At 48.5% G+C, this 25674-nt stretch overlaps 2 protein-coding genes and 2 long non-coding RNA genes across 19 annotated transcripts in view; 3 read left to right on the top strand and 1 right to left on the bottom strand.

The window, feature by feature from the left end:
* Nucleotides 1–6646, top strand: part of TCF3 (transcription factor 3) — an 84244-nt gene extending 77598 nt beyond the window's left edge. For all 16 annotated transcript variants that reach the window (XM_086862420.1, XM_086862419.1, XM_086862427.1 and 13 more), the window contains exon 20: nucleotides 259–6646. The gene's annotated coding sequence lies outside the window, so the exon portion shown is untranslated. The remainder of the gene's footprint in view (nucleotides 1–258) is intronic.
* A 1589-nt stretch (nucleotides 6647–8235) lies between these two features.
* Nucleotides 8236–11543, top strand: UQCR11 (ubiquinol-cytochrome c reductase, complex III subunit XI). Its single transcript, XM_023942757.2, has 3 exons — nucleotides 8236–8385; nucleotides 9549–9683; nucleotides 11306–11543. Exons 1-2 carry the CDS (start codon nucleotides 8336–8338, stop codon nucleotides 9667–9669), a joined length of 171 nt encoding a protein of 56 aa, XP_023798525.1. The 5' UTR covers nucleotides 8236–8335; the 3' UTR covers nucleotides 9670–9683; nucleotides 11306–11543.
* LOC147649321 (uncharacterized) lies at nucleotides 11490–25279 on the bottom strand. Its single transcript, XR_015279117.1, has 2 exons — nucleotides 24168–25279; nucleotides 11490–13821 (listed from the first exon to the last, which is right to left on the bottom strand). It is a non-coding gene; the product is annotated as an uncharacterized LOC147649321 (long non-coding RNA).
* LOC147649322 (uncharacterized) lies at nucleotides 14519–24144 on the top strand. The gene is made up of 2 exons (XR_015279116.1): nucleotides 14519–14731; nucleotides 20810–24144. It is a non-coding gene; the product is annotated as an uncharacterized LOC147649322 (long non-coding RNA).
* Nucleotides 25280–25674: the final 395 nt, after the last annotated feature.

Raw genomic sequence — 25674 nt, 5'->3', positions numbered from 1 at the left:
ATGGTGGGGGGATTGAGCAGATCCAGGAGTGGCAGATCAGGAGCTGATCCCATGGAGAGGACACAGTCCCTTGGTGTCCCCTGCCCCAGTGGGTGCCTGGGATGGCCTGACCAAAACAAAGGCAAAACTCAGCTGCAGCCCTGCCCAGCTCTGTGGGGACAAACTGCAGCAGGAGCCTCAGGGCCCCCTGTGCAGGGAGCACAGTTTCATTCTCATTTGGGTTTCTATCACTTCAGACTTCTCTATTTTTATTTGTAGATCTTTTTGTTCCTCTGGATACGGAGATGTGTAGGAAGAAAGCCCTCGGTGTGACCTGCAACCCTGTTGAACCATAAACTGTAGTACTGCTCATACTGACACACACAGACGGATCCTGGTGTGACGTAAGGGGTGGAAAAAACACTTTGTCAGAAACAAAACGGAAACAAAAAATTGCCTTAAGTATAAAGTGCAGAACAGTCAATACATATCACTCAGTTAGGAGGGGGTGGCGTGTTCTCTTGGCTTGTTCACAAGCAGCCAGCAGCAAAATTGTGCCTAAGCTTGATATTTCTTTTTTAAAAAAAAAGAACATTAGTTATGAGATTTTTTTATGTAGAACAAATAGCAATGCCTTTTGGTTTTTTTAGCTTCTTTTGCATATGTTTTGTAAGCAATGAAAATTTTTTTTTTTGTATAAAAACATGTCTTGTACCCTCCGCTTTTCTGCTGCTGTTTCTATAGTTAACGTTGCATCTTTAGGATCAACCAGAATATTAAAATTGTATTAAGAGAGACTGGATATAAAGAGAGGAATTCTCAGATTCGGCTCGGAAAGCCACTAAAAGCGAATGTAGCCACAGTGAGGGAATGTTCTTCCTTACCTGGCTTGTACCTTCCATGACAAAAAACAAACAAACTCATGTGCTGAATTCACCGTCTCTTTGCTTTGGCCACTTCTGATTTGGGAAAAGGAAGTTAAACAGCAAAGCGAGTGGCAGCAGTGCTCCCGCTCCCCCCGGGCCATGACCCAGCTGCTCGGCAAGGTTTGCTTTGTCCCCGGAGATCCCGAGGCCCCACGGCTCCATGTGGGAGAGGACACGGCTGTTCCAGAGCGTCACCGTGGGGAGGATGAGCTGCTGGGAGAGAGCAGCCCCCGGGTGCAGGAGAACCAAGGGACTGAGGCGCTTCCAGGTGAGCAGAGCAGCCAGGGATGCACGAGGGAAGCGCCTCTTCCCACATGCCAGAGCTGCCAGAGACACTTCCAGGAGCAGCATTGAACAAAGACCAACTGAACAAAGCTGGAGCACTGGGAAGAGCTGGAGGCAGCCGAAGCACGGCAGCAGCAGTGGGATACAGGGCCAGGAAGCTGGGCAGCAGCAGACCTGAGGATGCTGGAGGCAGAAAAGGAGCAGTGATCTGGCTCACTCCAGCCTTGGCAGAGCCATGACCAGCAGCAGGATCCCTTCTTGTATTGGAAATGCAAAATGCTGGCTCGGGAAGAAGGGTGGCTTCACACCCTGCTGTCACCTGCTGTCACATCTCCCAGGCATCCTTGGAGGCAAACTGAGCTCAGCACTGTGCCATGGGACAAGAGTGGGCACTGTCACCAGCACCTGGTCACCTGGGCTCCTCTCTTGGCACTGGGAAGGAGGGCAGCAGGAGTGCCCATCCTGCACCATGTGCTCCAAGGGCAGCCATCCCTTCACTCCAAGAGATTCCCAGTCACTCCAGACCACTCTGGTGTGCTCAGCAGGAAGAGAATCCCTGGAAGCCCCTCTGGCTCCAGAGGTGTGGAGCAAACAGAGGTGCTGGGCAGTGCTGAGCTGCAGCAGCTGCTCTGGAGATGGCCATGGAAAAATGTTCACCAGGAATTTACTCTTGGTTCTTCCCTCTCCTTCCCCTTCTGAAACATTTTGTGCCTGGCTCCTCTCCGCTCCACAGAGCCCAGTCAGGCAGGGTGGCACACGGGACGTGGGTGCTGGTCTGGGGGGATGTGGGGAACTCCTCTCTCCCCTGCAGGGTCCATCTCTCCCGTGCTGCTCCAGCCTGGGCTCCTGGGGAAGCTGTGTTGCTTTGGCATGGGGAAAGGGAGGGACTGGCAAACAGGATTAGATCCTGTGGCACTTCCAGGAGCCCCAGGCTTTGCCATAACCTGCTGTTCCTCCATGCTCACAATAGTGCTTCTTGCTCTGGCAAACCTTGCTGGAAGTGCTCAGGGCAGTGCTTATCTCCCATCCACACCTGGGCACCATGGCCCTCATTCCCTGTGACAGCTCCAAGCTGAGCCACTCCAAGTGCCAGGGCAGGATGGGACTGTCCCTGCTGCCCCTGGTCCTGCCCTGGGGCTCCCCAACATCCAATCACCGCTCTGAAGCTTTTGGGTGCTCCTGGCTTTCCCCAGCTTGCTGCTTCCACCATTCCTTCTGCATGGTGAGAGCTCAGCAGCCCCAGCTCTCTCCCTGGGAAGGCCAGGAAAGCTCAGTGGTTCCAGTAACCCAGGTTCTTGCCTGTGTCAACAGACACATTTTAGCCTAATCAGCTCATCAGGTTATGACACCTCCCTCCCTTGGGTTCTTCTGGCTGCTGGAGCAGTTGGCAGGGAGGGGGAAGAGGTTTTCCTCCATGTGTGACAGCCTTGACTCCTATTCATGCTCTGGAGGGCAAGCTGGAAGGCTCAGCATCTGCTTTTTGTTTACTTCATGAGAGTTCCTGCTCCATTAGTAAGACAGTGCTGGGGCTGCAAAGTACCCACTGCTCAGGGGTTTTGGCTGGCTCAGTGCCCCTGTCCCAGGGCCTGGAGGGATGGAGCAGTGTCCCAGCCCTGGAAAACTTGAAACCCTACAAAAAATAAAAGTGCTTCAAAAACCTTTTGAATTTGCCCCAAGAATTGGAGGTGGCAGTCATGGACAACTGGACTTAAAGGGACTAGCCAAGAAAAATCCATAAATTCAACAAAATTGGAAATCTGAGAAGATGTATGAGTTGTTCACAAATTTGCTGAACTTCATCCCCTCTGAGTCCTGCAGGCCAGGGGGGAATCCCAATGAGCCAGAACCTTTCTCACCATCCCTGAATCCCCAGGCATTGCAACAAAAATGGGGCTTTTAAGCGGCATTTAGGTGATTTAAGATGTTACTTTGACAGCAAATCCAGCCAACTTCCTTCCATGGCAAGGCTTGGGTGAAGATCCTTGAGCATAAGCCCTCGGAGCCAGGGTTTGAAGAGATCATCTCAAAAGCACAATGTAGGGGGTGGCAGTGCTGTCCCTGGAGCTGCCTCGATGGCAGCCCAGTGGCCTTAGTGGCATCTCTGCTTTCCAGGTGCTCAGGGAACAATTGGGAAGAGCAGCAAGGAAAAATTCCTTTGTCTTGCCAGTGTGTTTGGTTCAGTGTGAACATGGTGCCTGTAACCTGCCAGGGGAAGTGGCTTTTCTAAAAACAGCGACTGCCAGGTGCTTTCCCCAAAATACCAGCAGCCCAGCCCCCAAATGTCACCCTGTAGCAATGAAACTCTTGGCTTTAGCTGTTGTGATCAGTGAGGGCCAGGCCTGCACCCTCCCCAGCCCACAGCCCTGCTCCATTCCACTTGGGATCTTACAGATCCCCAGACCTGCTCCTCTGCCTGGCTGCATGTCCCCCACAGCAGTGGTGCTGCCAGGAGAGGTGTCACGGGTGGGTGACATGCTGTGCAGTGCCATTTATTCCATTTTCTCCTTCCTCTCTTAGCCTTTGCTTGCATGGCTGCTCCTGGGGACGTGTGCCCTCCTCTTTGGGGGCCACTGAGCCCTGCCAAAGCTTCTTTCATAAGACAGGGGGCTGTCTTCCCTTCTGTGCAGCTTCTAGTTCCTCTTTCCCCAGGCTGCATCTCCCAGTGAAGCAGCACAACTGGGACACTGCCATGGGACATTTCTTGTGTCCCCAGCCCAGGAGCCCCCTCTTGCCTCGCTCAGCCAGCCCTCTGCCTCCCTGCACACAAGTTGTGCATGCCACAGTACTGGGGAGTGTCTGGAGTCCAGTCTGTGAACAGTAAAACTGCAGATTTTTGTTTTCTCCCTTTTCACCTGCTTTTTCCCCAGAGCAAAGCAGCTGCAGCCTCCCATGTGTTGGTGCTCAGGCAGTGGTGGCAGCCTGGCTGCTCCTGCTCACAGCCCCAGGGAGCAGAATTCCAGCTGTTTGGCATGTTTGGCTGTCTGCCTGTGAGCCCTCGGCAGATCTACTCACAGCCCCAGCCAGCTCAGGACTGTCTGCTCCCCTGCTTTCACACACAGAGGTGTGCTGGCAGCAAGGAATCAAGCTGTGGTTTCCTCAGAGTCAGTGCAGAAACTGCTCTCCAAGGTCCTTTGTGTCTCACCAGTGTCCCTGCAGAAGCCAGCAGAGCCTTTGGGCACTTGCTGGGTGGTTCCAGTTGTGGGGACTTGAGAAACAGGGGCTTTGGAACCCCCCCAATCCCCTGCCCTCCTTGAGCTTTGCTGCCAACTTTGGGGCCAGTGGAACCCGAGTTCCTCTTGCAGGCCCTGCTGTGCTACAGTGGGGAGTCTGGGCCAGTTCCAGTTCATCTCTGGGCTTTGGGAGGTGAAACAAAGCTCAGGATGGAGCTGAGCCTTCAGCCCCCACCTGCAGCGCTGGCTAACCCAGAGCAAGCCCTGGCCACTGGACTCTCCCATTCCTGCCCAACACCAGCAATAGCAAGGCCTGATTTCTGTACCCCGAGCTTGCACAAGGTCTTTGCCCTGTTAAAAATCCTATGCAAATCTTATCCTTCTCCCCTTTCCCAGGGCTCTGCAGATCCCAGCCCAGCCCATTCTCTGCTCTTTTCTGAGATTGCTCCTGAGTTCATGCTCCCCTGCTGCCCTCAGGGTCCAGCTTCATTCCTGGCAGATCCAAAAGCATTTGAAGACCTGTGCCCTGGAGCTGGGAGGGGGCAGATGAGACTGTAGGAACACCCAGCTCATACTGAGAACTGAACTGGAGGGGACAAGGCCTGGTCCTGGGGCTCCTCCACACACCCTCTACCCTCCTGTGCCTTCTGCTCAATGCTGGTGGGGCACTGCCAGCATCCTTCATCCCCCCAGCCCCCTGAAAGGAGAAGCTCTGTTCCACCTTGTTGCTGCCCAGACTGCCCTGTTCTAACACCTGAGCCTCAGGTGGGGCTGGGGCTTGGCTGGGGCTGCTCTTCCTTCAGCTGCCCCAAGCCTGAAGGGGTGTTTCCCTTCCTCCCACGATCCCCAGTCTCTCCAGCCAGCACCTCTGAGCTGTTTCCCTTTGCAGAGGGGCAGCCCATGCCAGCAGCTGCCCATCAGCTGGGGTGCAGGCAGGAGGATTTGGGGGGTGGGTGCTGCCGCTGTCCCACAGCACAGCTGCCTCTCCCTGTCCTTGGGGCAGGTGTTGGGAGAACTGGTGCTCTGTACTTTGATTTCCAGGACAGTTCAGCCCTTTTGGGGAGCCAGCACTGCTGTGCCTTGGCCTGCAGGACTCCCAGGGGGAGGTGGGCTCTGGTTAGGAGGGTACAGGCTCCACGTGAGCTTCTGCCAAACCTTGTGTGTCCATCTGCAGCCCTGCTCCGGGCCAAGGGCAGTCCTGTCCTGGGTCTCCAACATCGGTATCTGTGTCCCCCTGGTTTTGTACCCCTCTTGCTCCTCAATGCTCTCCATTCCCACCCTGGCCCAGCCAAGCCCTCACCGTGGTGGAGGGGGCTGTAACACACCCTGGGACAGCTCAGCACGGCTGCAGCACCAGCTCAGGAGAGCAGAGGGGTTTCTGCTCCCCAAGGGGGTGTTCTGGTACCAAGGCTTTTTGCCAAAGAGCATCCCCTGCGTCCCTGGGCTGTGCCCGGGGGAGCCGTGGAGCTCCGGGAGCAGCGAGCTGGGGACACCGCGGGTCTCCCTTCCCGGGGCCACGTCTTCCCAAGTCACTTGATCCCACCAGCTTTTGAGCAAAACTTGTGGCATGGAGCCACTCAGGAGGGAAGGAGCCATGGGAAACCACACACCAGCCACTGTTGATGTGCCAGGAGAAGGGAAAGAGGCACCTGGTGAGGCAGGACAGGGAAGATCCCAACCCCACGTGTGGGAATGACCCGTTGGGTGCCGAGGCCTCCAGCTCTCTGGGGAAACAAAGCATTCCTGGGATGTTCTTTATATTTTTGTAGGAATGGGGGGTGGGAGAGCAGATGGGAGATGCCTGCGGAAGTTGTTTATTTTTAACCCTGTAGAAAGTTTTGGGTTGTTTTTGGTTTTTGGCCTTTAAAATAAAAAATGGTCCTTGCTTTTGATGTTTATGCTGCCTACCTGTAAATCCAGATGTACTTAAGTGGCTGAAATCCTTGTTCTTAAATCAGATACACATTATAGTTTTGAACTATATATATAGTAAATATATATATATATATGCCTAACCCAGCAAAAAAAAAAAAATAAATAAAGTATTTGGGGGTGGGAAATGCGTTGCTCTTTGAAATGAATCACAATTGGGGGATGAAATTGTGTTTCTGAGTGCCTCAAGATATGAATTGTTTTCCTTTTTTTAAATAATTTTATACAAGTGTCAAAACAGCTGGCTGGATTATTTGGAATTTTTAAATAATCCTAACTTTTTTAAAGTAGATTTTGAGAACTGTCCTGTATATAACAGTAATGTAGCAATAAATGTGACATTTTATAACAATATTACTTTTTTATCCCCTTGTGTGTCCTTCAGCTGTTGTATCCCTAGGAATGAAAAGTTGGAATAAAGGCTTTGCCTTGTACTAAAAAACAAAAGAAAACACCAGACAGGTTTTCAGACACTTGCCCTGGGTGTGGATCCTGCCCCTTGCATCACTGATGTTTCCTTGCCTCTGCCCCTGGGGAGCAGCCACAAGTGGAAATTCCAGTTAAATGCCCCCAGTCTATCCCAGGAGCCCAGCACAGACTGGTGATGGGAGAAATTAATCAAATCAGAGTCGTTAAGGTTGAAAAAGACCTTTAAGATCATCAAGTCCGACTGTCAGTTCACCACTAACCCATGCCCCAAGTGCCACATCCATTGTTCGAACACTTCCAGGGATGGTGACTCCAGCCTGTTCCAGTACCTGACAACCCTCTTTGTGAAGAGCTTTTTGCTGATATCCAACCTAAACCTTCCCTGGCACAACTTGGGGCTCTTTCCTCTTGTCCTGTCCCTTGTTCCCAGAGCAGCCTGACCCCCACCTGGCTCCATCCTCCTTCCTCCCCTTCGGGCTCCAAGGTCCCCCAGGACTTGCACAGAATTACAGATTGATTGGGGTTGGAAAGGGCCATAAAGCCCATCTTGTTCCACTCCCTGCCACAAGTAGGGAACACCTTCCACTGGACCACAAAGCCCCATCCAACCTGGCCTTGGACACTGCAGGGATGGGGCAGCCACAGCTGCTCTGGGGTATCTGTTCCAGTGTTCCTCCTGCAGGGTCACAAGTTGCTGAGCAGGCTCCAGCAGGGCCTGGAGAACACCGGGAGAGACTGAGAGGCTGTGACAGGAGGGTTTGTGGAGGCACTGATGGGCTCTGGGGAAACCGCTTTGGGAAGGGAGCAGCTCCCTCCAGCACGAGGCTGAGTCCCAGCTCAGTGGGGGAACACTCAGGGCCTGTGTCCCCTCTCCAGCCTGGGGCCATCCTGTCCCCTCTGGGCTTATGTCAGAGCTCATGTCCCCTCTCCAGTGCAGGGGCAGCCTGCTCCCCCACGGCAGCTGCTGTCCTCTCTCCGGGACATGGGGGTCCTGGTCCCGGTGTGGGGACAGCCCGCCCCCTCGGCCCGTGTCCCCTCAGAGCCCTCGTCCCTCTCCAGCATGGGGACAGACTGTCCTTTCAGGTCTCGTGTCCTCTCTCCGGTGTGGCGACAGCCCGTGCCCTCGGCTCGTGTGTCCTTAGTCCCCGTGTCCCTCAGGGCCCGTGTGCCCGCTCCCCACAGGCACAGCCGCAGCCCCTCAGCACCGAGCGGGGCCCGCTCCGCCCCTGGCCCCACCCCGCTCCGCTCCCGGCCCCGCCCCCGCTCCGCTCCCGCCTCCGGCCCCGGCCCCGCCCCCGCTCCGCTCCCGGCCCCGCCCCGCTCCGCTCCCGGCCCCGCCCCGCTCCCGGCCCCAGACCCGGCCCCGCTCCGCCCCCGGCCCCGCCCTCGGCCCGCTCCGCCCTCGGTCCCGCCCCCGCTCCGCCCCGGCCCCGCCCCGCCCTCGGCCCGCTCCGCTCCCGGCCCCGCCCCTCTCCGCTCCCGCCCCCGCTCCCGGCCCCGCCCCCGCTCCGCTCCCGGCGCCGCCCCGCCCCATCCCCGCGCGTGCTCGGGGCGGCTCCAGCCCCGCCCGCTCGGCGCCGGCGCTCGGGGTCACTTTGCGGCGGTGCCATCGCCATGTTGAGCCAACTGCTGGGGCCGCGCTACGCGCAACTGCTGCGGACCTGGTGAGGGGGGACCGGGCTGCCCACCCGCCCTGCGGCTGGCTGGGCCTGCCCGCTTCGACCCGGGGCTGTTTGTCCGCTCCGACCCGGCCTCTGCTCGCCCCGCCCGGGGCTCTGCCCTCCCCTCACCGCGTCCTCCGGGCACGGCCGCGCACTCAGCGCGCCCTGTGGGAGCCTGGAGGGCGTCCCGACCCCTTCTCGAAGCCCTGCCCGAGGCTTCCCCGTTCCCTCCGCGCTCTGCGCCCTGTGAGGGTCTCTGGGGACGGTTCTGGAGGGGGGAGCAGCGCTCGGGCCGGGGCTGAGGGCCCGAGGAGCCGGAGAAAGCGCTTGCGGCCCACCCGGCGCTGGCTGTATTTCACATATATAAATATAACAGTGCCCGTGGGTGCCCTTTGTAGGGCTGTGGGAAGCAAAACGAAGTTTTCGGCGGTGCAGAACCGACGGGATGTGGCGGCAGCAGTGTATAGCAGTGTGTCTTGTCTTTGCTGAGTAGTAGTCTCTTAAAGTAAAAGATTATGACCTTTATCCGTTAAATATCTTTGCTGCCCTGAGGATTAATGCTGTTTCATGTCTGTGAGGTTCTTTCAATATTTCTGTGTCCAGTTCGGGCACCACAAGATCAGGAGGATCCAAAGGTGTTGGAGAGTGTCTGGAGGAGGGACATGGAGCTGGGGAAGGCTCTGAGGAGCAGCTGAGGGCACTTGGCTCGTTCAGCTGGAGCAGAGGAGACTGAGGGGAGGCTCCTCGGGGGCTGCAGCTCCTCCCGAGGGGAGGCGGAGGGGCAGGGGCTGAGCTCTGCTCTGGGACAGGGACAGGAGCCCAGGAAGGGCTGGAGCTGTGCCAGGGCTTGGGATGGAGCTCAGGGCAAGGTTCTTCCCCCCGAGGCTGCTGGCACTGCCCAGGCTCCCCAGGGAATGGGCCCGGCCCCAAGGCTGCCAGAGCTCCAGGAGCGTTTGGACAGCGCTCTCAGGGATGCTCAGGGTGGGCTTGGTGGGGGGTCTGGGGACTCAATGATCCCTGAGGGTCTCTTCCAGCTCAGGATATTCTGGAATTATAAGCTCTTTTCCTGATTGAAGTGAGTTTCTCAGGTACCTCAGCCATGAGCATCTGCCGGGCCTTTCACAGTGGTAATTTGTTGTTTACCCGGGTTTGTGTCTCTTCTTTAGGACCCCCACCCTTGTGACATGGGGTGGTGTGGCCGGTGTTGGTGTGATCTGGGCCACAGACTGGAAGCTGGTCTTGCAGTATGTTCCCTACATCGGCGGCAAGTACAAAACTGAAGACTGAGCTTCCCTCTAATGGTGAGTTTTGTTTGTGCTTCTCTTTGCTTAATCAATAGAATTATAAAATCACAGAATCCCAGGCAGGTTTGGGTTGGAAGGACCTTAAAGCTCATCCTGCTCAGCCCATGCCATGGGCAGGGACACATTCCACTATCCCTGGCTGCTCCAAGCCCTGTCCAGGACAGCCTGGCCTGGAACACTTGAACACAATTGCCCTGTGTTGGTGTGACAGTGGATGTTTCCTCTTTGCCTGGGGCACAATTTATTTTTTTTTCCTTTTTTGTTTTTTTTAATGGAGCTTCACAGAGCACCAGAAGGATGAAATATTCATTAGAATATGTTGTTCAAGTGATTATTTTGCAAGCAGCAGATTGTCCACAACAAAATGCAGTTCTTAAGAGGTCAAATCAAGCTAATTTGGAGCATTTGACTTCTATTCCTAAGCAGAAGGGCTGCAAGCTCAGGACTAGTTTTGTGACTAGGCAAACTCAGTCTCCTTTCTGCTCCTTGCAACTGGTATTAAAGGTAAATTGAATTTTGGGAGCTGGTTATTGTATTCCACCCTTGGAAGATTTGCTTTCTCAAGGTTTTGGTTATTTTCTTTCTTTGAATGTTTATCAGAAGTACTGTTCCAAATGTTCTGAAAGTCTGACCATTCCTAAAGCTGGAGCAGCAATTAGACAATCCTTCTGTTTGGGCTCTTAACTGCATATTCTTTCTAGTAGCCAGGCTTCAGATTTCCTTATTCCTTGCTGCAGATAGAAGGGAGTCAGGAAGATTTTTCCATTTGTTAAAGGATGCTAATGGGGAAACTCTGAGTCCAGAGGAAATTCTGTCTACCTCGGTGTTCGTTTCCTCTGGTCAGAAGAAGAGTTACACCTAAATGTTGACTAATGAAAGTGAGCTACTTGTGTTCCAGCTACACAGTATTTTGTAGGGAAGTCGGTCAGTTTGGGAAGCACAGACAGTATTTTTTAAGGTTTTTCTTAGCAGTAGTTGTTGCAGTTTAAACAATTTACTGTTTGTAAACTCAGTATTGCACAGATCCTTCTGTAACCAAGAGAAGAATGAAACTTGTCTTGGAAGTCAGCTGAACTGGAGGCATTTTGGGTCATTGTGATGTTTACAGACAAGTCACAGAGCCATAAAATCACAGAATGGTTTGAGGAGAAGGGTCCTTAAAGCCCATTTAGTTCCACCCCCTGCCATGGGCAGGGACACCTTCCACTATCCCAGGGTGCTCCAAGCCCCATCTAACCTGGATGGAGAAAAGTTTTCAAGTGGAAAAGCTCCCAAGTTACGTAGAGGCAATTAAATGACTTTCTAAGGGCTTTCCTTCCTTAAAAATTGTCAGTAGTAGGAACACAGCTCTATTCCTGAGCCAGCAGCCTGTGTTTCCCATTTTGAAGTGAGAACTTTGTGTGTCAGTCCTCTGGAAAGAGGAGCAGAGAAAGGGGATGTGTCTGTGGTGGCCTGTGCTCCCTTCCAAAGGGACTCCAGGCCTGCACACCCGCACCTGGATCAGCTTCTGGATCAGAAACTTCCTGCCTGGCTACTGGAGGCTTTGAAAATCCCTCGTGTTGGCTGCTGTGGCACTGTGCAGGAAGCTCTGCTTAACGACTGCTCTGTGTTTGTTGTAGGATTGTTATTGCTGGAGAGTGTTTGGAGCCATCCGTCCGCTGAGACCCTGCTTGGGGTGACCCTGACATGCCCAGTACAGATTCTGCAAGCAGTTGTGATCTGTCTGTCTCTCCCATGAACAGCTGTGAGCAAATTCACCTTCACTGACCACTTCCTCTGAGCACTTTCCCAGCACATCTTGCCTTTGATGGGAGTAATTTATAAATCTGGTGTACAAAATAAACCAAGTGAATGATTTTTTGGGGGGTTGGGTTTTTGGGTTTCTGTATGTGTGTGTGTGTGTTACCTTCTTAGTCTGCATTCTTAAGACCAAACTTCTGGTTTGATTTTGGGTTCTAGAGTCATGGAATCACAGACTGGTTTGGGTTGGGACACCTGGCATGTTATCCCAGGTTGCTCCAAGCCTTGTCCAGCCTGGCCTTGGACACTTCCAGGGATCCAGGGGCAGCCACAGCTGCTTTACTGTTTTATGTCTTCAGCTTGTTGGACTGTGTGTCCTGAGGCAAGTCTGCCATGTGTTTGCCTCTTTTCCTGTTCAGGTTCCTTGGGAATTAACCACTGGCTGCTAGGATGCTGAGTGTGATGATTTATTTATTTCAGTTACAGCTCTTGAGCTGCTCTTAGGGATGTGTTGATTTTAGGCTCATCATTCCTGGATCACTGTGACCTTATGAATACAGTTAACTTTTCACAGCCAATATTGCAGAGTTTCATGGTAACAGATTCCTGAAATTTAGTTTAAAGAAAGGATTTGGGGTTTTTAACATCAATTCATGGACCCCTTAAATGGTCTATTCTTTAAGTTTCTCTGGCTTCATCTAGGGGCTTGAGGAAGGCAGGCCCCAAATCCTGGGTGTCTTTCTTTGTACTAGGATGAAAACAAGGGGTTCAGGGAGCTGTTCCATTCTTAATTTGAGGTTGAGTAGAAAAAAAAAAGAATCTATATCCTTAATTCATAGTTGTATTTATTTGTGAACTTAAATCAATGATGAAGCAACCCACAAACAAAAGCCTTTAGGTGAGAGTTCTTAGCTGTTAGAAAACCCCTACCACAACCCCTTTAGATCAGAGTTTTAGCTGTTAGAAAAAGGAAGAATGAGGATTATTTAGCTCTGGTCTCTGCCACTCAGCCACAGATGACTCAGAGGGGAAAAGTTCATCCCTTTTCACAAAGACCAGAATTTACAAACAAACTTCCTCTGTGTGAGAACAGGGTCCCTGTTTTCTCTCTGCTTAGTGCCCAATTTCATCTTACTAGAATGTTTGGCTGTAATGCAAGGTTTGAATCTCTTTAGGGGGAAAATCCCTGTTCTGGCTGTGCTGTTTGTGTGTCACTGTCAGGGCTGTGTCACCCTCAGGGATGTTTCTATGGAAGACTGTTGGAAAACCAAACAGTGGCACTATGCAGGACACTTGGATTATTTAATTGACAGTAAAATTTCTAAATGTTGCTTCAGCAGCATCGTTGTTAATTGACTGGGAGCAAAGAATAGTATTTTCACATGCAGAAACCTCCTTTTGCTGCTCTTCTGTGTCCCATAAGATGCAGTCACATAATCTTGAATATCCTCAGTGAGAAGGAACTCACAGGGGTCCTCAAGTCCAGCTCCTGGCCCTGAGCAGACACCCAACAATCCCACTCTGTGCCTCGCTGAGAGTGTTGTGCAAATGCTCCTGGAGCTCTGGCAGCCTTGGGGAGCTCCCCTGGGAGCCTGGTGGAACAGAAGCTTGTGGAATAGTGGGATAACGGTGCTGGTTCCTCAGGCTGTCCCATCCCTGCTCCAGCAGTGCTCCTGACTGACCCACAGGAGGCCAAGGCCTCACCTGAACCTCAGGATACTGAGAGTGTAGGTCTGACAACAGCAACCCTCTGCCATATGTAGGGTTTTTGATACTGATCCATTTCCAGACAAATTATGCCTGGAAAGTGGATATTCCATCAGCCTGTCCTTGCACAGCAGCAGGATTGTAACCTCAGATCAGGACAGCTCAGTCCCTGCTCTTACTTTACCTGTGTAACACACGTGGACAGGATGGGTATAACCTGCTGCTGCAGAAATTCCCTGGTTTTGCCTTGTTCCCATGGCTGAGTGATGTGTTCCCATGGCTTGGAGTTCTCTGGGGAGCCTGAAGCTGGGGGTCTGTGGTGTCCATCCCTCTGAGGACTCTGGGGTCCCTGAGCTGTCAGTCAGTGGTGACAGTCACCTTGACACAGCCCCAGTGGTAGAGGTGTGCCCAGCAGGTGAGATACTGAAAGGAGAAAAACATTTAAAATCCGAGCTGTGTGCACAGGCAGCACTGCAGGGAGTGTATAGACCTTGGATTTGTTTGGGGATTGTTCAGCTCCTTGTTCTTCAGACAGCATTCCCAGTGATGGATTTATTGCTAATTAACCCTAGGATTAGTGTATAACTGATTTAATTGCTATATTTCTCTTGCTACAAGAGCAAGAAACACACTCTTGAAAATACCTTCTGCATTCTTGGGCAAGTCTCTGTTAAAATTCAAATAATTACTGTTTGTTGTGAATTCATGTTGTAAATATTGGCTTTTCACAATTATTCTGATAAATATATTATATGCTTTCACTATATTCTTTTCTCTCTTAGCAAGTTATAGGCTTAGATAGGAATTCTGAATGGTAAGGATATGTCTCATCTGGAGAAGGCAAGATAACTCCAACAGGCAAGACAATGGGAGGATCAAACTGTGGAAAACAGGCTGTTATCAGCAGCAGGAAATGGAGAGCAAACTGTTACCAAAAAGCCGGTACCAGGACGTTGGCAAGGGGGAAAGATATGAAGCCCATCTGCTCTCTGAGGAAGTATAAGGGGCCTGGACTCTTATCAACAAGTGACCATCTGCAGCAGAAAGGAAACCAAAAACTCCGAAATAATGCTGACCAGCTAGACCAGCAAAAATTATGCTGACCAACAGAAAATAAAATTGAAAAAAAATATGATCCAAGAAGGTGGAACCAGGGAGGGGACATGCTTGAATATGCATTAACCTCTCGCAGCAAGGATGGGATAAAAAGGACACTCCTGAAATACCAGGTGTGCTCTTGGCAGCGCGCCAAGGCACCCGGCCGTATCTCTTTGCTTTACTTTATGTCTCTTATTGTCTTTATTAAACATTTTTAAAATTTTACAGGAGTGAACTTCGTTTTTCACAGAAATTGGGGGCTCGTCCGGGATTAAGCACCTCGCCCCGGGGAAACCAGGAGATTCCAGGCGGGGGAAGGCGCCTCCCTGCCAGTTTTGGTAATCCGCTTTGGCTCTTCTGGTGTCATCGGTGGTAGCAGGACAACACCCGGAGGACAAGAGAGAGACAAGTAAAGCAAAGAAAAATAAAAAAAATAATAATAAAGGTAATAAAGCGCTCCTTCAAAACCCCATAATCTTTCAGGACCTGAACAGGAATTGGTAAGTACTGATCGGGGGGGGTGGAAACGGGGGGATGAATGTGTGTGAATGAGACGCAAGCTGGTTACCCCAGACCTGCGGAGCGAGAGCGGAGTCCATAGTACCGCGGTTCCTATCTTTCGCGAGAAAATAGGCCGGGAATTGGACGAAGCGAAAGAAAAAGGAGTGAGAGAATCCCCCCGGGGTTTCTGAGACTGGGGTCTCAGGGAGGGGTTGAGCCCCTGGAAAGGAAGGAGTCGGGAGTTCTCCTAAGTCCAGTGTACTAGGAGACGGGACAAAAAGGGGATAAAAAAATAATAAATCCCCGGGAATATTGCCAGGTTGAGGGTGCAAACCACGGGAAGTGTGGGATACAGTACCCAAGAAAATCTGGGGGGGTTGGCCAACAACATTGAAGGTACCTTATTATTGTATTGTCTTGGTGTGAGTGAAAAATGAGTGAGAAAAACCTATTAAAGAAATGAGAATGCATGTGTGAATGAGAGATCGTGTATAACTGTATCTTGAAGGAGGGGGAAGGTGGACTGTAACAAGAGCATTGAAAGAAGGATTTGGGGTTTGTTGGTTTTTGTTGGTGGTGCTGTGAAGGGTAATTAGTGTTTTAAAGAAGTGAACTTGTGGTATGTTGTTTTGAAGAAGTGAACTGGTGTTTTAAAGGAGTGGAATTGGTATTCTAAAATAGTACAATTGGTGTTCTAAATAGTGGTGCTTAAAGGAGTAGGTTGAAACAGAGAACACTTGGAAAAATGGGACAGAGAACCAGTAAGCTGTCATTAAGAGAAAAAAGAATTAATAAAATACCAGAGGATATACCTCAAGATAGTCCCCTTGGGATCAAGCTAGCAAATTGGGATTCAGATCCTGATACAAAGGGGAAAGACAAAGTAAAAATGATCCAATTTTGCATGAAGGAGTGGGTAAAAAAGGAAATTAGACCTGATCATGTTTACTGGCCAAAATACGGGTCCTCTGAGGCTTGGATCTGCCAGGCTCTAAATAAATTTGTGAATTCAAAAGAGCCATTTAATCCAGAAGAAAGAGAATATGCCTCTTGCTGGCTAGGAAACACAGAACTTCTGGGAGCCAGAGTTTTTAAAGTATCTAAAACTCCAGAGGTTGAGCAAACAGAAAATAAAAAAAAATGGGACCCCCTGGATGCTCTACCTCCACCGCTGGCACAGGGAGCCCCCCCGCTGCAGCCAGCCGCAGGGGTTCCCCAGCCTCCGGGAATTCCTCCGCCTCCAATGGCGCTGGGAATCCTCCCACCCCCGCTGATGCTGGGAATTCCACCCGTCCCGGGAACTCCTGCTCCCCCCTTCGAACCGGGGAGAGCGCTGGGTGTCCCGACTCTGGCTTCTGCTCCACCCGCCCTGGCGGCCCCGGCTTCATTGCCGGGCTTCAGCATCCCTGCCCTGGCAGCCCCGGCTTCATTGCCGGACACCGGCACTCCGGCTGCAGCAGCCCCGGCTTCACTGCCGGACCCCAGCAGCTCGGCACAGGCGGCCCTGGCTTCACTGCCAGGCCCTGCCCTCACTCCTTCTGCACTAGGGATTCCAGCTTCCCTGCCGGGCTCTGTTTCTGCTTCTCTTCCTTTGGAGGGTTCAGCGCCTGCCGCCCAGATAACATCTCTTCTTAATGAAGGGGCACCATATCAGAACACAAGGGGAGCAATTAAAGCTCAAAAGCAGCCTGATAATCTCTATGTTACCAACACTAATACAAAACAAGGGAAGGGGGGTGTAAAAACAGATAAACAGGGAGAGTGGAACCAAGAAATCAATTTATTCCCATTACGAGAAGTACCTATGGGGGGAGTCCAGGGGGGAACGGGATTTGTGAATGCTCCTTTGACTTCTACAGAAGTTAGGAATTTCAAAAAGGAGATTAAAGGGCTATTAGAAGACCCTATAGGTACAGCCGAACAATTAGATCAATTCCTAGGGCCCAATATTTTCACTTGGGAAGAAATGCAATCAATAATGAAAATAATATTTTCCCAAGAGGAAAGAGATATGATTAGAACTGCTGGGATAAAAATATGGGAAAGAGAAAACCAACAAGGCCCACCAGGAGAACAGAAATTGCCAACTGCACCTCCTGATTGGAACCAGAATGATGAAGTTGGGAGGGGAAGTATGAATGATTATCGTAATTTGATAATCAAAGGGATAAAGGAGGGAGCGCCCCGAGGGCAAAATGTTAGAAAAGCCTTTGAGGGACAACAGGGAAAAGAGGAAACCCCAACTGAATGGCTGGAAAGGCTCCGAAAAAATATGAAACAATACTCTGGAATAGACCCTGAGTCCCTAGCAGGACAAGCCCTGCTAAGGGTTAATTTTGTCACCCGAGCATGGCCAGATATTAGGAAAAAACTAGAAAAATTGGAGGACTGGCATGACAAACCCTTAAATGATTTATTAAGAGAAGCTCAAAGGGTTTATGTACGGAGAGATGAAGAAAAAGCTAAAGTGGAAGCAAAAATCATGATAGCCACTATGAGGGAAAACACCTTCCAGAAAAATCTGAATCAAAAACCCTCAGGAATTCCTCCTAAACACTCAGGGGCTAGAAGTGGGGAAAAGGGAAGAAATAAAAATCCAGCACAATCAAAATTCCCGGGGCAACCCAGGAATACCTGTTTTTATTGCAAAAAGGAAGGGCATTTTAAACGAGAGTGCCCTCACTTAAGGAGGGATCTAAAGATATTTCAAGAGACACCTCCAGAGGAAGAATAGGGAAGTCAGGGGCTCTATTATTTTTGGGGGGACAAATACCATCTGGAGCCTTTGATAACTTTAAAAGTGGGCCCCCAAGAAGAGAAATTAGAATTTATAGTTGATACTGGGGCAGAAAGGACTTGTGTTGTTAATATTCCAAAGGGATGTGATATAAGTAATGATACTGTAAAAGTAACAGGGGCAAAAGGGGAAGGGTTTAAAGTTCCTGTCATTAAAAATGTGGTCATAGAAGGAGAAACAAAAATAGGAATAGGAGATGTTTTACTAGTTCCTGGGGCTGGCAGCAACTTATTGGGAAGGGATTTACAGATACAATTAGGAATTGGGGTTATCCCAGAAGAAGGGAAAATGACAGCCAAAGTGTTAAAACTTGGCCAGGAAGATGAAGAACAAATTAACAAAGAGGTTTGGGCTGGAAAAGGAAATAGGGGTGGATTGAATATTGACCCCATAAGGGTCACTATTGAAAGGGAAGAATGTCCCATACGTGTACGTCAGTATCCTATTTCTTTGGAGGGGAGAGAAGGCTTAAAGCCAGTCATAGAAGAATTGATAAAGGATGGGACATTGGAACCTTGCAAATCTCCTCATAACACCCCTATACTCCCAGTAAAGAAACCTGATGGAAATTACAGATTAGTGCAGGATTTAAGGGAGGTTAATAAAAGAACACGAGCCCGTTACCCTGTGGTTCCTAATCCTTATACTCTTTTAAGTAAAGTCCCACCTCAACATCAGTGGTTCAGTGTGGTGGATCTTAAAGATGCTTTCTGGGCCTGCCCACTGGCAGAAGAAAGCCGAGATATTTTTGCCTTTGAATGGGAAGATCCAAATACTGGGAGAAAGCAACAATTAAGATGGACAAAATTACCACAAGGATTCACAGAGTCCCCAAACCTATTCGGGCAAGCCTTAGAAGAGATACTACAAACTTTCCCCACTCCTGTAGGAATACAAATCATCCAATATGTGGATGATCTCCTAATATCAGGAGAAATAGAAGCTGAAGTTAGAGAAGCTACTATAAAACTTCTGAATTTTCTTGGGGAAAAGGGACTCAGAGTATCAAAAGAAAAGTTACAGTTTGTGGAATCAGAGGTAAAATATCTTGGTCACCTGATAAGCAAAGGTAACAGGAAATTAAATCCTGAAAGAATTGCAGGGATCCTATCCCTTCCTCCTCCCTCTTCAAAGAAAGAGGTTAGGAAACTGCTAGGACTACTGGGATACTGTAGATTGTGGATTGAAGGATACACACAAGCAGTAAAATTTTTGTATGAGAAATTGACAGGAGGGGACAGTATAATATGGACTAAAGATGATGATGATAAATTAGAACAATTGAAATTGAAACTAGCCTCAGTACCAGCCCTAAGCCTACCCTCCTTAGAAAAACCCTTTCATTTATATGTTAATGTGGAAAACGGAGTAGCTCATGGGGTTTTAGTTCAAGAATGGGGGGGGGTGAAGAAACCAATAGCCTTTCTATCCAAATTATTGGATCCAGTGAGCCATGGCTGGCCAGTATGTATTCAGGCAATAGCAGCTACTGCTATGTTGGTGGAAGAAAGCCGTAAGCTCACCTTTGGAAGTAAATTAATTGTATGCACTCCTCATGCTGTTCGAAATGTGCTAAATCAAAAAGCTGAGAAATGGTTAACAGACTCCAGGATGTTAAAATATGAAGCAATCTTAATTGACAATAATGATTTGACAATAGAAACAAGCAGGAGTCTCAATCCGGCCCAATTCCTGTATGGGGAACCAAAAGATGATTTGGTACATAATTGTCTGGAAATTATACAATGCCAAACTAAAGTTCGGGAAGATTTAGCAGAACAAGCCCTTTTGGAGGGAAAAAAAATATATGTTGATGGTTCATCCAGATGCTTGCAAGGAAAAAGAATGTCGGGATATGCTGTAGTTGATGGGGAAAATATGCAGACCATCGAAAAAGGAAGTCTACCCTCAAACTGGTCTGCTCAATCTTGTGAATTATATGCTTTAAAAAGAGCACTGGAGCATTTAGCACATAAAAAGGGGACAATCTATACTGATTCAAAGTATGCCTTTGGAGTAATTCATACCTTTGGGAAAATTTGGGAAGAAAGGGGGTTACTAAACTCAAAAGGGAAAGGACTAGTACATGAGGGACTTATTTTAGAAGTTTTAGAAGCGTTAAAACTGCCTGAGGAGATAGCTGTAGTACATATCAAAGGACACCAAAAGGGAATGACACCTGAAATAAGAGGGAATAACTTGGCGGATCAGGAGGCTAGAGAGGCGGCAGAAAATGGGGACAAACGAGTAATGTTAATTTTAACCCCAGACAGGGAAGAATTGGAAATCCCTAAATTTAATGAGAAAGAAGAAAAAGAATTACTCAAGATAGGGGGAGAACGGGATCAGTCTGGAAAGTGGAAACTCCCTGATGGGAGACAGTTACTTAATAAACCACTCACCAGGAAAATATTAGAAGATATGCATCAGAAAACTCATTGGGGTACTCAGGCTTTGTGTGATCACTTTCTAAGGGATTTTGGATGTATTGGAATTTTTGGGGTAGCAAAACAAATAACTGAAAACTGCATAACTTGCCAAAAGGTAAATAGAAAAATAATGAGAAAAACACCATTGGGTGGCCGTGAATTAGCCTTACGGCCATTCCAAAGTATTCAAGTGGATTTTACTGAACTTCCCCAAGTCCAAAAATGGAAGTTCCTATTGGTAATAGTAGACCACTTAACTCACTGGGTGGAAGCTATTCCCGCTGCCAGGGCCACAGCTAATGTGGTGTGTAAAACTCTTTTGGAACAGATTATTCCCAGGTATGGAATGATTAATAAAATAGACTCAGATAGAGGAACACATTTTACATCTAAAGTCTTACAGCAAATAACCCAAACCTTGGGAATAAAATGGGAATTGCATACCCCCTGGCACCCACAAAGTTCAGGCCGGGTGGAAAGAATGAATCAAACTTTAAAGAAGACCTTAACAAAATTAATGATTGAAACCCAGATGTCCTGGGTAAAATGTTTACCCCTGGCTCTATTGAGGGTTCGAACACAACCCAGGTCAGACCTGGGAGTGTCACCCTATGAAATGATGTTTGGACTACCCTTCCTTACCACCCGACATGAAACCGCCACTTATGAAGTAGGAGAAGTAAGTGTCAGAAAATATGTCACCACAATTGCTAAAACACTTGAAAACTTAAGGCTAAAAGGAATGATCCCTCAAACCACCCCTTTGGAGTTCAAAATTCATAATATTCATCCAGGAGAATGGGTACTGGTAAAGACATGGAAGGAACAATCTTTAACTCCTCAATGGGAAGGTCCTTTTCAGGTACTGCTGACAACGGAGGCTGCAATCCGGACCAGGGAACGAGGGTGGATCCACGCCAGTAGAATCAAGGGACCTGTGAAGAAACCTGAGGAATGGACTATAACTTCTGAACCGGGTGATACCAAACTGACTCTAAAGCGGGGGCTGGGCGGTAATGAACTGGGACAATCCACAGGATCTAAGGGATGAGCAAAGAATCACACCTAATTGGGAAGTGAAACCAAGCCTGTATCAGTGGTTTCAAGTCCTGCCTGGACAAGTTCTGAGACACCTTCGATATCCACCTTGGGGAGGAATACTCCCACTCCAAACAGGAGGATCGGGGCTGTTTCGGTCGGGAAATCCTCATATTTTTGCTTTGGCCTGTGATCTGTATAAAGAAGGGGGAGAATTACAACTTCCATCAGTGCCACACCATATACCTTGTCTAAATCATCCCAATACGGGACATGCTAGCTGGGTTAAATATAAGTGTTTAATTTGTGGGAAAAATTGGTATTGCAGCTCACACAATCGGCGTTCTTGTTGTAGGGAGTGTCGAGCACAAAATCGATCCTCTGTCCAAACGGAGTTGCAGGCAACTGAAATAATAACTCTGCTCTGTGGATGGGAATTACTGGTGCCTGTTGAGTGGGAAATACCTGAGGAACAGTGGAATACTACTGTTAAAAGGTGTCAAAAGAGATTTGCTTGGAAATTACAAAAGAGGAAGTGACAAGGAAATAGGGGGCAAGACCAGATTGGCCTCTATAACTCGCCACCAAGAAGAATATAAAACACCTGCTGTGAGCTGCAACCTCATAGGCAGGATGGGTGGGGGTGTAAGCCATACTGGACCCCTATTATTCCTTCTTCTGTCACTTATCCTTCTCCCTTTTGGGACACCAGCAAAGCCATGTTACAAATGCTATCGAAAGCTGTACATGGAAAGACGCCGGGGTTTCTTTCTTATTACCCACACCAATATCAATAGTCACTGCTATAACCCATCCAAGTTAAGTACCTGTATACATAAAGAAGAAAAATATTGGATCACAGAAAACTTAGGAGTCAGTGGTACTAGATTGGGAAGCACTTGCCCAAAAGGGGAAAAATGGATTTGTTTCACGGGGGCGGTCAAGGGAAAGACCCAAGATTTGAGAAAAGAACAAGTGATAAGAAAAAATATAAAACCAACACAGCAACCTAAACCTAACTTAACCTCACGTCAGGACTTGTATGCAAGGCTCAAACAGCAATTAAAAGGAGAAATAGATATCTCAAGACTAGGAAAAAACCTGTTTGTGGATTTAGGGGAAAGGATAAGTAAAGAACTTAACATAACGAACTGTTGGGTCTGTGGAGGAGCTTTAATGACGGAGGAATGGCCATGGAAAGGTAGTAGCATAGGCCCGGTGGAACTCCTTAAGTGGAACCGGACCAATATAAGAGGGGGGACTCGACCAGAAGGATGGATTCTAAGTTCAACAGTGATAGGGGAGGAATGTTTGTGGCGAACTGGTAAGGAATTTATTAAAGAAATAGGGAAAACTCCCTGTAAAAGGTATAAGGTTAGCAATGGAACTTCTACATGGTGGATCCCAGAGGAACCAACTCTGTATTGGACTCAAGGAAAAGTAAAAGAAAAGAATTGTGTTTATGATAATCGAACCACACTCTTCAGATGTAATGGTAAAGGGAAAAATCCTTACTCTGGAATCCCAGAAATATCTAAATTTTGGGAAAATATAAATCAACAGAAAAATGACTATTGGAAGGCACCAGATGGCTTATTTTGGATATGTGGGAAAAGGGCATACCCAAAGCTCCCTTCACAATGGAAAGGGAGTTGTACTCTGGGAATCATTCAACCAGGATTCTTCCTTTTGCCAGGACCAGATGGAGATCAATTGGGAGTGCCGGTTTATGAGGACCTAAAAAGAAATAAAAGGGAATTGTTTGGAGGACCTCAAAAATGGGGAGATGAGGAATGGCCCCCTGAACGCATACTAGAAACATATGGACCAGCTACTTGGGCACAAGATGGAAGCTGGGGATATCGAACCCCAATTTACATGCTAAATCGCATTATAAGACTCCAAGCTGTGGTAGAAATCATAACCAATGAAACAGCTGGGGCTATGGAATTAATAGTCAGTCAGCAACGCCAAGCCAGAGCTGCAATATATCAGAATAGACTGGCTTTGGACTATCTATTGGCTGAAGAAGGGGGTGTTTGCGGGAAATTTAATACATCAGATTGTTGTTTGCAAATTGATGACAATGGAAATGCCGTTCTAGATATCGCCAAGAACATCAGAAAAATAGCCCATGTGCCAGTCCAAAAATGGGAGTCAATGATGACCACTAATTGGTGGGATAACCTGCTGGGGACAGAATGGTGGAAGAAGCTAGGTTTCTTCCTCCTATGCGCTACAGCTGGTTTAATATTCCTTCCTTGTCTAATCCCCTGTTTCATCCAACTAATTACCAAAGTGGTGCAGGGCATGCAAATAGTAGCAATGCCTACAGAACCAAAATTGGCCACATCTGGAACGGCACAAAAAATCATGGTATTAAGAAAACAAAATAATGTGAAAGATCCATTGGAAGAAGCTAAACTGATTTGTGAGAAAAATGAACGAGTGCTAGAAGCTAGAAAACAAGAATTATTGCTCAAGCCAAATGATTTATAAAAAAAATAAAAGGAGGGCTTGTTGTGAATTCATGTTGTAAATATTGGCTTTTCACAATTATTCTGATAAATATATTATATGCTTTCACTATATTCTTTTCTCTCTTAGCAAGTTATAGGCTTAGATAGGAATTCTGAATGGTAAGGATATGTCTCATCTGGAGAAGGCAAGATAACTCCAACAGGCAAGACAATGGGAGGATCAAACTGTGGAAAACAGGCTGTTATCAGCAGCAGGAAATGGAGAGCAAACTGTTACCAAAAAGCCGGTACCAGGACGTTGGCAAGGGGGAAAGATATGAAGCCCATCTGCTCTCTGAGGAAGTATAAGGGGCCTGGACTCTTATCAACAAGTGACCATCTGCAGCAGAAAGGAAACCAAAAACTCCGAAATAATGCTGACCAGCTAGACCAGCAAAAATTATGCTGACCAACAGAAAATAAAATTGAAAAAAAATATGATCCAAGAAGGTGGAACCAGGGAGGGGACATGCTTGAATATGCATTAACCTCTCGCAGCAAGGATGGGATAAAAAGGACACTCCTGAAATACCAGGTGTGCTCTTGGCAGCGCGCCAAGGCACCCGGCCGTATCTCTTTGCTTTACTTTATGTCTCTTATTGTCTTTATTAAACATTTTTAAAATTTTACAGGAGTGAACTTCGTTTTTCACATGTTCAAGTGGCATGGGTGATCTTTCTAATGTTTAATATCCTAGCATTGCCTCTCTTCTAACAGTTAATTATTTTCATAATGAGCTATGAATGCCACATATGTTAGAGGAACAAATTAAAAAACAATTACCTGACGAAGAGGGAACAAGCTTCCCCTTCCAAACCTGGAGAGGGCACAGAGGTAGCTTTGGATTTACAAGCATCAGAGAAGCTCTGGGTTGATGGTGTAGCTTTGAAACAGCCCCTAAGAAAAGGGGAGGCTTTGCATGCCTGCCTGCCTCTCCCAAGTGTTAGTCCTCGTTGTGGTACCCCCACTTCACTTCCCTGGTGGAATGTGCAAGTGGAGATGGGACAGGGGTTTTACTGCAGCCACCTCAGCACAGTGAGCCTGCAACAGCCCTTGTTGGTCTCTTCTCCTGAAGAGCCTCTGCTGGGGCTCCTGGCTTGGGAATTCCCTGGCCAATCCTGCTCTGGAATAAGCTCCTCAACTAGCTCTGGGAGTGCAGAGTAGGAAGCTTCAAACCAGATTCCTGCAGAGTGAAATCAGGAGTTCTTCTCTTGGGTTATCCTGCTGCTTCCTTCTGTGCCTGACAACAACTGATTCTGGCGATTTTTTGGATTATCTGCTCATCCTAGGGCCACACAGAGTCTGGCAGCTGAATCCACTTTCAGCTGCTGGTTGTACCTGCAAATACCTCACCTTGGCAGTGTTCCCAGAGGAACACTGGTGTATTTTCCCTTCAGCTCAAGAGTTCATTTCTACCCAAACATTTCACGCAGTCCTAGGAGAGAGTCAATGTTTCCCTTGCACAAACCCGTGCCAGCTGCCAGTGAAAACTGATTTTCTACCTCTTGATACAGTCAGCTCGAGGTCCAGAGGACATTTCAGAGATCCTCTTCCACATCCAAACCCACAGCTCCACTTACTCCCAGCTCTGCCACTTCATTGTTAAAAGATACCACTGAAGGTTTCACCGTGCTTCACTTTCCCCTTTGCACTCCAAAGCTCCATGTCAGAACAAGTTTTTTGTTCCAACAGTATCAGTTGAGCTGGATTGTGAGGTTTGGGGTGTTTGTATTAAAAAAAACAGGGAAGTGCATTTATGGAAAATAGTGTGGGTTTGATCAATAACGGGAATTGGAAATTTTCCATCTCTTTTGTGTAAGACTGCAGAAAATAGCAGCAATGGCCGAGCGAGACATCTCCTACCTGTGAGCACAGAGGAGACAACATAAACTAACACACCCTGGGGAGCTGGAATGCCTTCAGGGCAAAGCTCAGCATTGATCGGATTAAAGACACCACCTTCACCCTCATGGATCTTAAACCTTTTTAAACAAAGCAAATGTAAACCGGCACCTACAGGCACACCTGGATCTTGGAATTTCCAGTTTCTAAGCCTGGACAATTTGCAGCCCATTGTGGGGGTGTGGGCTTCCCTCTCATCCATGGGTGTCACATCCTCAATCTCCTGCTGCTTTTCAAACGAGGGAGTTTGAAACGAG

This window comes from Cyanistes caeruleus, chromosome 25 (assembly GCF_971803275.1).
Source record: "Cyanistes caeruleus chromosome 25, bCyaCae1.hap1.1, whole genome shotgun sequence".
Lineage (NCBI taxonomy): Eukaryota > Metazoa > Chordata > Aves > Passeriformes > Paridae > Cyanistes > Cyanistes caeruleus.
Note: the sequence above shows the minus strand (reverse complement) of the source record. Positions and strands in the feature narration are given on the sequence as shown.

What these genes read in the sequence shown, in the direction of transcription:
- UQCR11 (XM_023942757.2), top strand. Translation starts at nt 8,336, where the DNA reads ATGTTGAGCCAACTGCTGGGGCCGCGCTACGCGCAACTGCTGCGGACC. An exon ending in GCGCAACTGCTGCGGACCTG is followed by an intron (nt 8,386 to 9,548) that starts GTGAGGGGGGAC and finishes TCTCTTCTTTAG; the next exon opens with GACCCCCACCCTTGTGACAT.